General features: G+C 40.3%; 1 protein-coding gene across 3 annotated transcripts; it reads right to left on the bottom strand.

Annotated features, from left to right (window-relative positions):
* Positions 1-88: 88 nt before the first annotated feature.
* LOC129192489 (calcium-responsive transactivator-like) lies at positions 89-10,569 on the bottom strand. Of its 3 annotated transcripts, XM_054796588.1 has the most exons (11): positions 10,377-10,569; positions 9,795-9,871; positions 9,629-9,713; positions 9,310-9,436; positions 8,419-8,670; positions 6,767-6,931; positions 5,879-5,980; positions 4,702-4,794; positions 4,502-4,618; positions 4,292-4,419; positions 89-3,983 (listed from the first exon to the last, which is right to left on the bottom strand). In XM_054796588.1, exons 1-11 carry the CDS (start codon positions 10,443-10,445, stop codon positions 3,957-3,959), a joined length of 1,242 nt encoding a protein of 413 aa, XP_054652563.1. In that variant the 5' UTR covers positions 10,446-10,569; the 3' UTR covers positions 89-3,956. The 3 variants fall into 3 exon arrangements, with proteins under 3 accessions (XP_054652563.1, XP_054652573.1, XP_054652582.1); XM_054796598.1 differs by lacking the exon at positions 5,879-5,980 and having other exon boundaries at positions 10,377-10,568; XM_054796607.1 differs by lacking the exon at positions 8,419-8,670 and having other exon boundaries at positions 10,377-10,565.
* Between the last annotated feature and the right edge of the window lie 1,216 nt (positions 10,570-11,785).

The raw sequence follows: 11,785 nt of genomic DNA, 5'->3' as shown, positions 1-11,785 counted from the left end.
CAAAAATGATTTAATGTATACAAAGAACTGACTTTGCTGACAGCTAAAACAGACTAGATTCAAACAAACACGTCAGATATCAGTATAATTTTATATAACAAAATAGTAACAAAAGACAGCATAAAAACCCAGGCATTGCAAGCTTACAACAAAGTCACATTCATATTAGGGTTTTGCATATCATCCCCAACATTCTCATTCAAACGCATGTACACGTGTTGTCAATGCAGATGTTGTACTATTAACAGTAAAACACTGACACAAATTTACTGTATTGCAAAGTGACTGTGACTGTTGTTGTGGAACATAGTCTGTCTGATGGCAATGTATATGTATAAATGACACATATATGAATGATACCACATGCAAAATGACAGAAATGTGTCCTATTATGCGTCTGAGGTAATTTCATCTAATGGGTATACTGCAAACTAGAGCCCGACCGATTAATCGGCGGGCCGATTATGTCGTATCACCGATTAAGTAGCTAGTAAATATGGCTAATTGATATTGATAAGCTGTTTTTGTGAATAAGCCTTTTATAAACACATAACGTATTAGTTGAAAAACACCTCACATTAGCCTATGTATTATCACTTTCAGACCAATGCAGACACTTATTTGCGTTTTAAAATGGTCAACTATAGTATCAAATTCTAGGATAATTACCAAAATGCACTAAAAGTATATATTTTCATTTCATAGCAGAGGGGAAGAGTAAGGTGTGGAGCCACTTCACAAAAGACTCAACAGGCGTTACGTTAGATGCAACATCTGCAGTGCGCAAGGTAGCCAGGGCTCCAACACCAGCAAAGCACAGAACAATACAAATTTGTGGCAACACCTAAAAGTAAATCACAAAGAGGCATGTCTTTATGTTGACAGTGTAACTAATTCAACTTCCTTATTTTAATTTAGAAGTTGCCTCTTTGTGTTGAATAGTATTTTGGGTATTATAAGAATTTATATTCATGTACAGTATGTATCCTGTGTATATCGATGATCTTACTTCATATATCGGCCGATATATCGGTTATCGGCCAATATACCAAATATCCCCCGATATGTCAGATATTGGCTTTTTTCAGCCCCCAATATCGGCCCCAAGAATCCCATATCGGTCGGGCTCTACTGTGAACATTCAAATATTTACCATCACCTACCATACATGATAAGCTGTTTTAGTATATAGCCACCTCAAAGAAATAAATCATTAATAAGTGCATGTTTTGTTTAGCTAACAAATAAATACTACTGAAGCAGAGGAGTCATTATATTATAATCACCAGTCTGAATGATAGGTCTACTTTCTCTCTCTAGATCACTGGTACACATGGACTCCACAAGGTCTCTGAAGGGCAGTCCTGCAAGTTGCAAAGGTGGGCCTCCATTCCATTAGAGTTTTCGGTCAAGCACACCTAGAAGAGCTGCAGAATTTGGAGGCCACCTCAACACCTGTAACATGTCATCATCCAAAGTGATCCCACCTTGCAACTTGCAAATAACAAGTTTGCAAGTTACCCACCTGACACCCCGCTGCACACATGACACAAAAGGCAATGTGACCCACTAGACCTGGCAACCAATTTTCATTTTCACGCCTTCTTCTCATGCTCATTTTGCTTTCCACATTCACAGTTTTGGCAGTGTTAAGATATGAGTATGGGCACTGATTTTTGCCCATTTTACAACCATTTTACATAACCAGCATTCCTTTCTAGACAGCCAACTCATGTTTGCCTTTGCCCACTACACACAACAGTGGGCTTTAGCACCCATCAACCTATGGTGAGACCTTATGGTTTTGATGGTTTACCCGTTGTCTTTCCTAAGACCACTCTTAGTAGTAACCACTGACTGAAAAAAACTCCCATTGATGTGACCCAGTACAGCCAATACAATGTGACCACATCGACTTTGACAGCCAACTATCCACTTGCTGCTGTGAGGTCTCTCCGACTGACAGGTGCCATTGTAACAAGAGTTTAAATGTTCAACCGCCAATGATCATGATGGATACATTGTGTATATGGCTGTATATGCTCACAGACAAACATACAGTAGCTCAAATGCCATGCTTGAATAAATACTTCAAGCGAAATGAGTGTGCACAAATAACCAAATACAGTATAAAACCTTTACTTCAACTCTCATTCCTACTTTGTAATCAATCTAATCTACTGAAGCAATGCACTGTAACGGTTAAAACCTATTCTTATTCAAGATAGTTGTGACCTACAATATGAAATCTAATAGTAAGTTAGTTTAATAAACATTTTCTATGGAAAATAATATAAACACATGAAAACCAGTGCCAGCAATAGAAATGCAACACTTATTTTTCCTCCCATTTTTCTATCTACACAAAAGGCCTATTTCTTTCAAATATTGCATTCTAATCTGTCTAAATCTGATTTAGTGGGCTTCATAATTCATGTACCTCACAGGTGTGGGATATCAAGATTCTGATTAAACAGCATGATTATTGCACAGGTGTGCCTGAGGGTGGCCACGATAAAAAGGCCACTAAAAAGTGCTGCATTTATGTTTTTGTTGAGTGTAGTTCAGTTCCTGTGTTGCTTTGGATTTCTGAGGATTGTGTTTTAGGAACCGCTTGAGTGATGCTACTATTCACAGAAAAATAATATACGAATTAAATACACCACTTTCATTGAAAAACAGAGACAAAATTGAAACGTCTCAATGTAGCAAATATCATTAGATGAGTGTAGCTTGTCTTCAATCCAAACAGAAATGTGATCTAAATGTTTTAATGATGTGTGACTTAGGCCTCAGAGTGGTCTAGTGAACTGAGCGCCACATAATGAAAAATGAAAGGATTTGGATTTGTAAATAGGCTAAAACCAACCCATGTAGATTAGTATTAACACTAGTGCTATTAGTATTAACATGTAAAGATTTTCTGTTTGGTTTATTGTCCTTGCATTTTTGGAATAAGCTGCAGGCCTCAAATGGCCCCCGGGGGACCCTTGACCTAGTGGTTAGCATGGTTGAAGTCAAGATCAAGTATTCAAATCTCCATTGGGCATCTTTGTGTGGAGTTTACATTTTCTCCAGCTTCCTCCCACATCTCAAAACATGCGTGTTAGGCTAATTGGAGACTCTAAATTGTCCATAGGTGCGAATGTAAGTGTGAATGGTTGTTAACCTATTTATGCTGAGTGATTCACAGGCAATCTGTCTAGGGTGTACCCCGCCTCTTGCCTAAAGTCAGCTTTAATAGGTTCCATCTCACCCGTGACCCGAATGAATGGACTATCATGTCGTACTGCTACACTCTCATCAGATACTTGCATGTTCAAGACTCATCATTGGAATTAGATGGATGCAGATAGTGACAACATATGTTTGGCCACATAGCAACACATCACCGTTTGACTAACACAGACAAACCTCCTGCTCAAGTCAGGTTTTAGGACCCTCAGAACATTAATTTCCCTTTTTGTGAGGTGGAACAATGTCTCCAACAAAGTACAGCACAGAGCTTGCATTTTCAATCAAAAAAGGCACATCAGACTTGAAAGTAATTCAAGGCTGATGTGCTCTATTTTTTAAGTCTCTTTAGAAAAAAGAAAACAAAACAAATGATCTTTAAAAAAAAAAAACAATGAAAGCAGTGGGAAGGGTAAAAGCAAGTAAAAGGCAATTACATAGCAGCAAAGGCAACAATAAAACAAATTGCTCTGGCTTAGCAGTTGCTTTTAGTGCCTGATTAAATGTAATTCTATTTAGTAGATTTTTTGTTTTAAATCCAACCAGAAGAGTCACACCGTCTAGTTGCTTCGAGCCCGGTAACACAGAAAGCATATTGGAAGAAAACATTACTGTTTTTGGTCCGAATGATAACAGATGAAACAATAATGAATCCAATGCAATTTTCCAACAAAAAACTACTGGAGCTGCTTTCTAACTTGCATCCATCCACCAGGAAGACCTTATTGCTGATAATTTCCATACTGACCCTGCAATGTAAAAAGATTTAATGTAAGATGAGAGAGGATTTCATAAATTGTGTATCACTGCATCTCCATTTTGTGATTTCAGGCACTGTCACACATACTCATCAACATTGTCATCCAGTCTGCATTGAATACTATGTGGTTAGGCTTTATATGACTTCTATTCCTGCAATTTTCATTTTTCATCTCAAAAAGGTGCAGGGAAAATTGCTAATCAGCACCCCTAACTGCTGAAGGATAATTATGTGATCCTTGAACGAAATCAGTGCTATAGAAACGGCAATGAATGAGTAATTATGTAAATGAATTACCTGGTCATAGTTAAAGGGCCTCTGTGCCTGTGTTCCTGGTGCTCCTTGGGAAGAGCGGTAAGACCCATACTGTTGGCTTTGACCCTGCTGATACTGAGAATACTGTGATGAGCCACCCTGGCCAGGTCCTAGAGGGCATAAGGTTCAATCAGTGTTTTCATTCATTTGCATTGAGACTTGTACAGGCACACAAAATGTGATTCTCCAAACCGTATCCCTGTGGCTGCCCACTGTAGCCTTGCTGAGAGGAGTACTGCTGCTGGCTGAAAGGCTGCTGACCAGAGCCTTGCTGAAATTGAGACTGTTGCTGACTGTACTGAGAGTTTCCTGCAAATTTAAATACACAAACTCACATGTAAGCTATTCACTCTGTGAGTTGAGCGGATACACGTATGTAAAATAAATGTTACCTCCGTCATAGTAATGCTGTGAAGACTCATCGAACGATCTCTCGTAGCCCTGTTCACCATATGACGACTGCTGATACGAGTACTCCCCGTGACCTGCCAGGTACAACATTCAACACATGCAAAAAACACCTGGAAATTGTAAGGTCTGCTCGCGCCAAAGCTAGTAGACGGAACCTGGCCTGATATCTTTAAGAGAATAAAATACAAGTTTGTGATCTGGAGTAATGTTAAAAATTGATGTCTGAAACTATCAGTTGGAAATTGTGACAGTTTGTGTCAGCTGTTTTTGAAATCTCTCCATTTGTATGGAATTATTGCTTATAACCATTGGCTAAAAACCTCATGAAGTTTGTTGTTTCAGTTAGTGTTGTGACAACAAACCTCTATGCCGGCACAGTGTGCAGTGCCCACATTGTAGTCCTGTTGCTTGACTCTGAGTACAATGATTACAAACAATGTACAACTTTTTGAAATATATTATTACAGGATTATTAAATGACTAAGTCTAGAGCAGTGGTTCCCAAGTGGTTTGGCTGTGGCAGCCACCATCACCCCTCACTGACAAGCTGCATCCCAAATTGCAGAAATGTTTCCCCTCAAACTTCTCAAATGTCTTATACTCAAATGGACTGTTTGCGACGGTTGCACAGCCGCCGAGGCACCTTGTTGTGGCGTAGAAAACAAATAGCACAGACAAAAACTTGAGGTGCATTCACGGACATCGGGTCATTACATTTTTTTTTTTTTTGCCCATGCAAAGACCCACAACCTACTAAAAACGTCTCAGTGACCCACCTTTGTGTAACCCACCAGTTGAGAATCACTGATCTAGCGCACACATTTGTATTTTTTTCCCCTCAGTGACACTTCCATGGCACCAGACGTCCACAACACGTACATAAGCAAAATCACCACCACAAAAAAGCATATTTAAGACTTTTCCTTCCAGCCTTGAGATACTTAGCGCACCCTAATTACTATACTGTACAAAACAACGCCGTCTGAAATCTGAAATTCCGGTACACCAAAGGGGACAGTATGGACACAGACACAGTTTTCCTCTCCCACAGGACAACGAGTCATAAAGTGCTGATGCTTAATATGGCACCATGTAGAAAATTTGTGATCCGTTTATTTGAGAGCTGTGTGTTTGAAGTTTATGACTGTGCATGATTACCATCAGGGTAATACTGCTGGTTTATGGGCTCGCTGGAGCTCTGAGTGTGTCCATACTGCTCTCCATAGAACTCGTCTTGTCCCAAGTACTGCTGTGCAGATCCTGCAAAGACAGGTGACACCATGATTGGTCAAAAAGATGGTCAGACTAAAAGTGTAGTGCCAGGACTCTTAGGCAGTTTACATGTGTGCCACAATGCGTAATAAAGAATATGTATTCATGTGAAGTGGTTGTGCTGTTGAATAGTTTGGTAAATCCAAATTTCAAACCTCAAAAAATAAGGCTTTATTAAAGTAGACTATGAGGGAGTATCTGATTGCTGCCATCGTGGTGTGCAGAAACTCCAGATTCCATTGCGTCCTTTTTCTCCTTTAGGTTTATTCACCAAACTCTTTCAGAAGAGCCACAGTCGTCGCATGAAAGTACGTAAATTCGGAGAGAATATTCCCACTATGGCAATCAAAACATAGTTGAAAAAACACTCATCTTCCAGAAACCCTTCACCTTGTCGTGAAGGAAATTAAAGTACCAATGTGAATGAGGTCTTGCAATCATAGCCGGTTGCCTTGGAAACAGTATCCCATCCTTTCGTATACAGTATATCAGACTCCTGTCTCCTCTACCCATATCAAACGACGTGATAGGACAATGTGGCGCTATTATTAGGCAGGGAGACATGACCCTCAAGTGAGAAGTGTACGTCGCCAGTCTGCTTCTTAAAGTTGCAGGGCGGCCACTCATATCATGACTATATCAGACTTCAGAAGCTAATTTCTCTAAGACGCAGTACTTGAAAAGCTGTCCATCTGTTGCAAACGCTATCTTTGTGTTTGAGTGTTGAAACTCAAGCTCAACTCACAAATGTAAGTGCAAGGAGAACCACAGTACCTTGCTGTGAAGAGCGGTAAGATCCCATGGGCCTCTGGGACATCATACTGTTTCCTTGACTGCCCTGACCCATCATGCCCATAGCCTGCTGTCCCTGATAATGTTGGCTTCCAGGCTGGGTTGAGGAGTAATGTGGCGTTGTAGTTTGTTGGTGTAGCAGGGAGACTAGGAAGGAAGTGGAATTTTTGGTGGACAAATCTCATACATCAATATACATAAGCACTCACATGTTTCAGTGTATTAGCATTCGGTAGCATAACAGGAGTGCATTAGTGAATCAATCGACAAATAAAAAATAGACGACTGGGAAAAAGCCAGAAGTGCCCACTGCAGCCAAGAGTCTCTTAAAAGAAAAAGAATTTTGGCAGATGCTTTAAAACAGTCAAGAAAGTTGGTGCATAAACAATCAAAAAAATAATCACAGGGAGAGGAAGGCTGCATCTCAAGGTCAAGGGTCAGAAATAAGAAAAGGCAAAGCCTGGAGAAGACAAAGAGGATGAATGGAGAGGGAAGGTCATTTTGCTGATGAACTGAATGTGCTAGACTACATTAATGGCAGTGACGTGCAGTCAGGGGAGGCAGAGAGAAAAAAATCATGATAGTATACCATAAATATTAATATTTGCCCATTGAATTTAATCATAAATAGTTTTTAACATTTTGTCAAGCACAAATCACTGAATTTGCACATTTCCTGATCCAATACAGGGCAGCAATCTAAGGCTTAGTGTTCAAGCCCTGCCTATAGCGTCTGTGTGGGATCATGGCATCTGCCAGTTTCTGTTTGTCAGTATGTCGCCATAATATAATGTGGGAGATTTAATATACACCATAACTTTCTAAAGCCTGTGTAATATCTTTAATGTACAGTAAGTGTGAAATCATTATTCTTGCTAATTGCACAGTAAAATACAGAGAAATGTCATACAGGAGGCGCTTGCAGTACTCGCTTCACCCGGAAGGGCCAGAGGTGTGCCTGAGCTGGAAGGTGCTTGTCACTGCCGTCCTTCCATAGAGCAGAAAAGCGATTGTTGTTTTTTTTACAGCAGCACCGGCTATTTAACAGCAAGTCAAGATATTTTTATGCTCTGCTGAATGAATGAATGAATGAATTTGACTGCCAAGATGGAAGATTATATACCCCCATTCACAAGGAGGTGATCGGACTTTTACAACAATGTAACCGAGCTTTTCCTGGAGAAGGATAGGGTGCATGTAGTTCATCGACAGATTAAAAGGTAAGAACACAAATGTTTTTCAGTTAACAAAATAAACAAATGAAATTAAGAAGTGTTTGAAAACAAATTTTACCAAGTGAATTATTCTCTTCTTTTTGTTGTCGTCATCTTAAGAAGCAACCTGTATTAACATAAAAAAAACTCCAAAGGAGTCACTGCCTCACCAGCAATGAACCTCAACGCACGTCACTGATTAATGGTTATAGCTTACTAAAGAACTGCCTTGCTCACAAAAGAATGAGTACGAGTATGAAGTCAGCTTGTGTGTTTTAATACTTAATTTATCTCCGAAAATATCGACTTCCACTAAAAAGACAAAACAAGGCATCTTCTAAGTTCAGTCTTATATGTTTAAATTCTGGTTCTTCTCTGAGTTAGTATCCTGATGATAGAGCAACTCTATACCTGGCTCACCTTGGCTGGACTGCATGTTGAGATTGCTGTGAGAGGAAGAAGAGGAAGAGGGTGTGGAGGAAGAAGAGAAGGAAGAGCCATAGCCAGGCCCAGGGCCTTGGCTCATGTTGCCCTGAGAAGAGGACACAGTGGGGTTGTAGCCGGAGGCTGAGGCCAAGCTATTGTAGCTGCTGGCAGGCAAGTTGAGGGACGCAGAGGAAAAAGTCAGGTGCACCTGAGCAGACTGGTGCTGCATGGGGGCATGGCTCGGGCCTGATGACACACATTCACAGTCAGAGCTGCCTACCAGTGTGGTACGGCATCAGGTTAAACAGGGAACCACATTCAGTTCATCTTAAGCTTGCAAGGTTACAACAATATCCTTGTGGTAATGATGTACTACAGTGCTTCTCAAATAGCGGGGCGGGCAACCCTAGTGGGAGCGGTGAACTGGTGGGGGGGGGGGGGGGGGCATGAGATGCAGGGAGGACTTTCTGTATTAGTGCAGACTTGCAAACATGAATTTGTCATATTCAGCATGCAATTTGACTCTAGAATACGCTTGTATGCTTCACTGCTCTCCATTTTGTTGCATTTCGCTGGTTTCACTTTCGAGTTCAGTCTGTACAATACAAATAAATAAAAACATATTATCAGTTTCTCAGTAGTATTTCATTTCTGTACCCCACTGGGGGCATGACAGAAAATAACTGGGAACCACTGATGTACTGTATGTGATGGTTGGTTGGAAAAAATGGTGTAAAATTATGAATATAACATATAAACGTATTCCTAAAGATGAAAAGCATTATGATCATCGGTAAACCAACATGCAGCAAAGTCTGGATCAGACGAGCGCATTCAACAGAATGAAGCTTTGTGTGCATCCACAAAAAAGCGTGATACTCTCACCATTGCTCATTTGACCCTGCATCATTGCTGTCGAAGGCAATCCTGGTCCCATGTTGCCATTGAGATTGCCTTGAGTATGTCCCCCGCTCATTCCTCCAGGGCCCATGGACATACTTGAAGTGGGAGGCTGCATGTGGAAAGACAAAATAATTCAATTATTCACTGTCTACTTCTGAGTGGAGAGCTGCGCAATTGGATATGATTAACCTCCCGTGTTTAGCAGTCAGATTAGGATTACGTTTTTCTTAGCTAACTATTCAAGGCAAAAGCAAAAGTGAGGGATGTGATTGTTGCTTTTGAAACGCTCAAACATACTCACCGCAGGTAGTAAGGACTGCATATTCTGATTGGAATCTGCTATTGTTGCCAGGTAAACAAGATTTCTGTGCAGAACCTGCTGATATCTAGCAAAATGCAAAACAAATCATTTTGGTTGTGTGACATTCACGAAACTTAAAGGAGTGATGGACAAAAGCAATACTTACTGTGTGCATTCAGCCACCTTGCCTTTACTTTGGTAGTCCATGATACATTGTATTAAATGATGGTTTTCATCCAGCATCTTCGAAGAGAAAGAACTTTAGCGCAAAGAGTCACAGGCAAAAATGAAACATTTACGCTTAGGAGTGAGGATGTCAACTTCTTTTGAAAGCTGCACTTCGCTCATTTGGAACATCATTGGAAGTCTGCCACCAAGATAGATATTCTAATCTAATTTGTGTCATTGGAGTTGAAGGTCTGAGGATAAATGTGTATTTAAAATACAATACACCATGCACAGTTTGGAGACAATGTCTGCAAATGTTTTGAAAAACAACTGTTCAAAAATGACAAACACCTCCTTGCACTTGTAAAAACTGGCAAATAGCAAGAATGAAGCGTTTGACCTGTGTTTATCATTCATCCAGAAATGGGTTTCTAATTATTTGGCACTGGATTATGTCGATAAGATATCAGTTGTCATTTCTCCTGATAATAAACAGAGGCTACTTTCTCCACAGTGTTTGAGCGAACACTCCCATCACGTCCAGACTAGTCAACACAAACCCACTGCATCATTTTGTTACCTTCTGGATCGCTTGCTGCGTCACATCTCCTTTATTCCTGGGACGCGCCGAAGAAAACGACATCGACATTTTACCATATGGGTTATAAAAACGCGCTCTTTTATATTATGAAATGTATTATTCCCAACGAAGCGCTCTATTTGGCTTTTAGTCTGACCACTATCGAGAAATGGGGAGGTTACGTTGCAGAAATCGCTCGTTTTGGAAATACAATTAAAACGCATCCAATTTATTGCAATGTAATACAAGACGATGTTTTCTTAGGTATATTGTGTGTATGCGCATGACAGATAAATCCAGAAATAATAAGATGGAAGCTGATGAGAAAAAGAGATCACCCTCGCCATTTGGTATGGTCCAGGCAGCATGCAGCCTACCGCTTTCTCACCATCCTTTGATTGAAGGAAGCCAATCAGTCCCTCATTAGACAGCATCTCAGAAATGTGAGGTGAGATAGCGCGAAAAAGTGTGTGTTACATACAGTATATACATACATACATACACACACACACACACATATATATATATATATATGTGTGTGTGTGTATGTATGTACATACACAAATATATATGTGTGTGTGCATGTATGTATGTATATACTGTATGTAACACACACTTTTTCCGCGCTATCTCACCTCACATTTCTGAGATGCTGTCTAATATATATATATATGTGTGTGTGTGTGTGCGTACATATACAGTATATACACTCTTTGATCAAATTTTTAAGACCAGTTGAAAAATTGCAAAAATTGACATTTTGCACTATTGGATCTTAAGGAGGTTCTAAATAGAGCTTCACAATGCAGAAAGAAGAAATGGGAGTGAGACAAAAAAAATTGAGTAAGCAATTTATTGCAAACAAGCATTAAAGTGAAATAGGCTGTTCAACTCATCGAAAGTTTAAGACCATAGCTCAAAAAAGCCCCCGAACCCCCCCAAAACAGAAATAAAATGTTGAAACAAGGACTCAGGAATGACTAGTTGCGACATTCTTGTTAATCACCTGTAAAATTGTTTTGGGCTAGTGGGAATGTTGCTCCGGGATGGTCCAAGAGTGTTGACGTGTTGAAGAACCCAGTCATTACCACCCAGATGAGGACCTTCAGTTATGAGGGATGGCCCTTGCAAAGTCCTCACATAGCCAGACACCATTCCATTTGATGCCCCTGCACAACCTGAAGCTCCATTGTTCCATTGAAGGAAAAAGCACCCAGATCATGATGGCGCCCCCTCCACTGTGCCATGTGAAAAACATCTTAGGTGGGATCTCCTTGTCATGCCAGTAACATTGGATGCCATCAGGATCGTCAAGGTTGCATTTTTTCCTCATCAGACAATACAATTTTCTTCTACCTCCCCATGTTTGGGAAGGTCAATTTTGTGGCACTGAAGGAGACCAGGCCTTT

Source organism: Dunckerocampus dactyliophorus, chromosome 1, assembly GCF_027744805.1.
Source record: "Dunckerocampus dactyliophorus isolate RoL2022-P2 chromosome 1, RoL_Ddac_1.1, whole genome shotgun sequence".
Taxonomy (NCBI): Eukaryota; Metazoa; Chordata; class Actinopteri; order Syngnathiformes; family Syngnathidae; genus Dunckerocampus; species Dunckerocampus dactyliophorus.
The sequence above is the reverse complement of the archived record's forward strand: the minus strand, read 5'-3'. Positions and strand labels throughout refer to the sequence as shown.

Excerpts from the sequence above, each read along its gene's own strand:
- LOC129192489 (XM_054796588.1), bottom strand. The coding sequence starts at position 10,445 with ATGTCGATGTCGTTTTCTTCGGCGCGTCCCAGGAATAAAGGAGATGTG. Across the intron at positions 4,795-5,878 it reads CCAGCAGTATTACCCTGATG|GTCACGGGGAGTACTCGTAT; the intron begins GTAATCATGCAC and ends TGTACCTGGCAG. Across the intron at positions 3,984-4,291 it reads GGCCCTTTAACTATGACCAG|GGTCAGTATGGAAATTATCA; the intron begins GTAATTCATTTA and ends TTTACATTGCAG.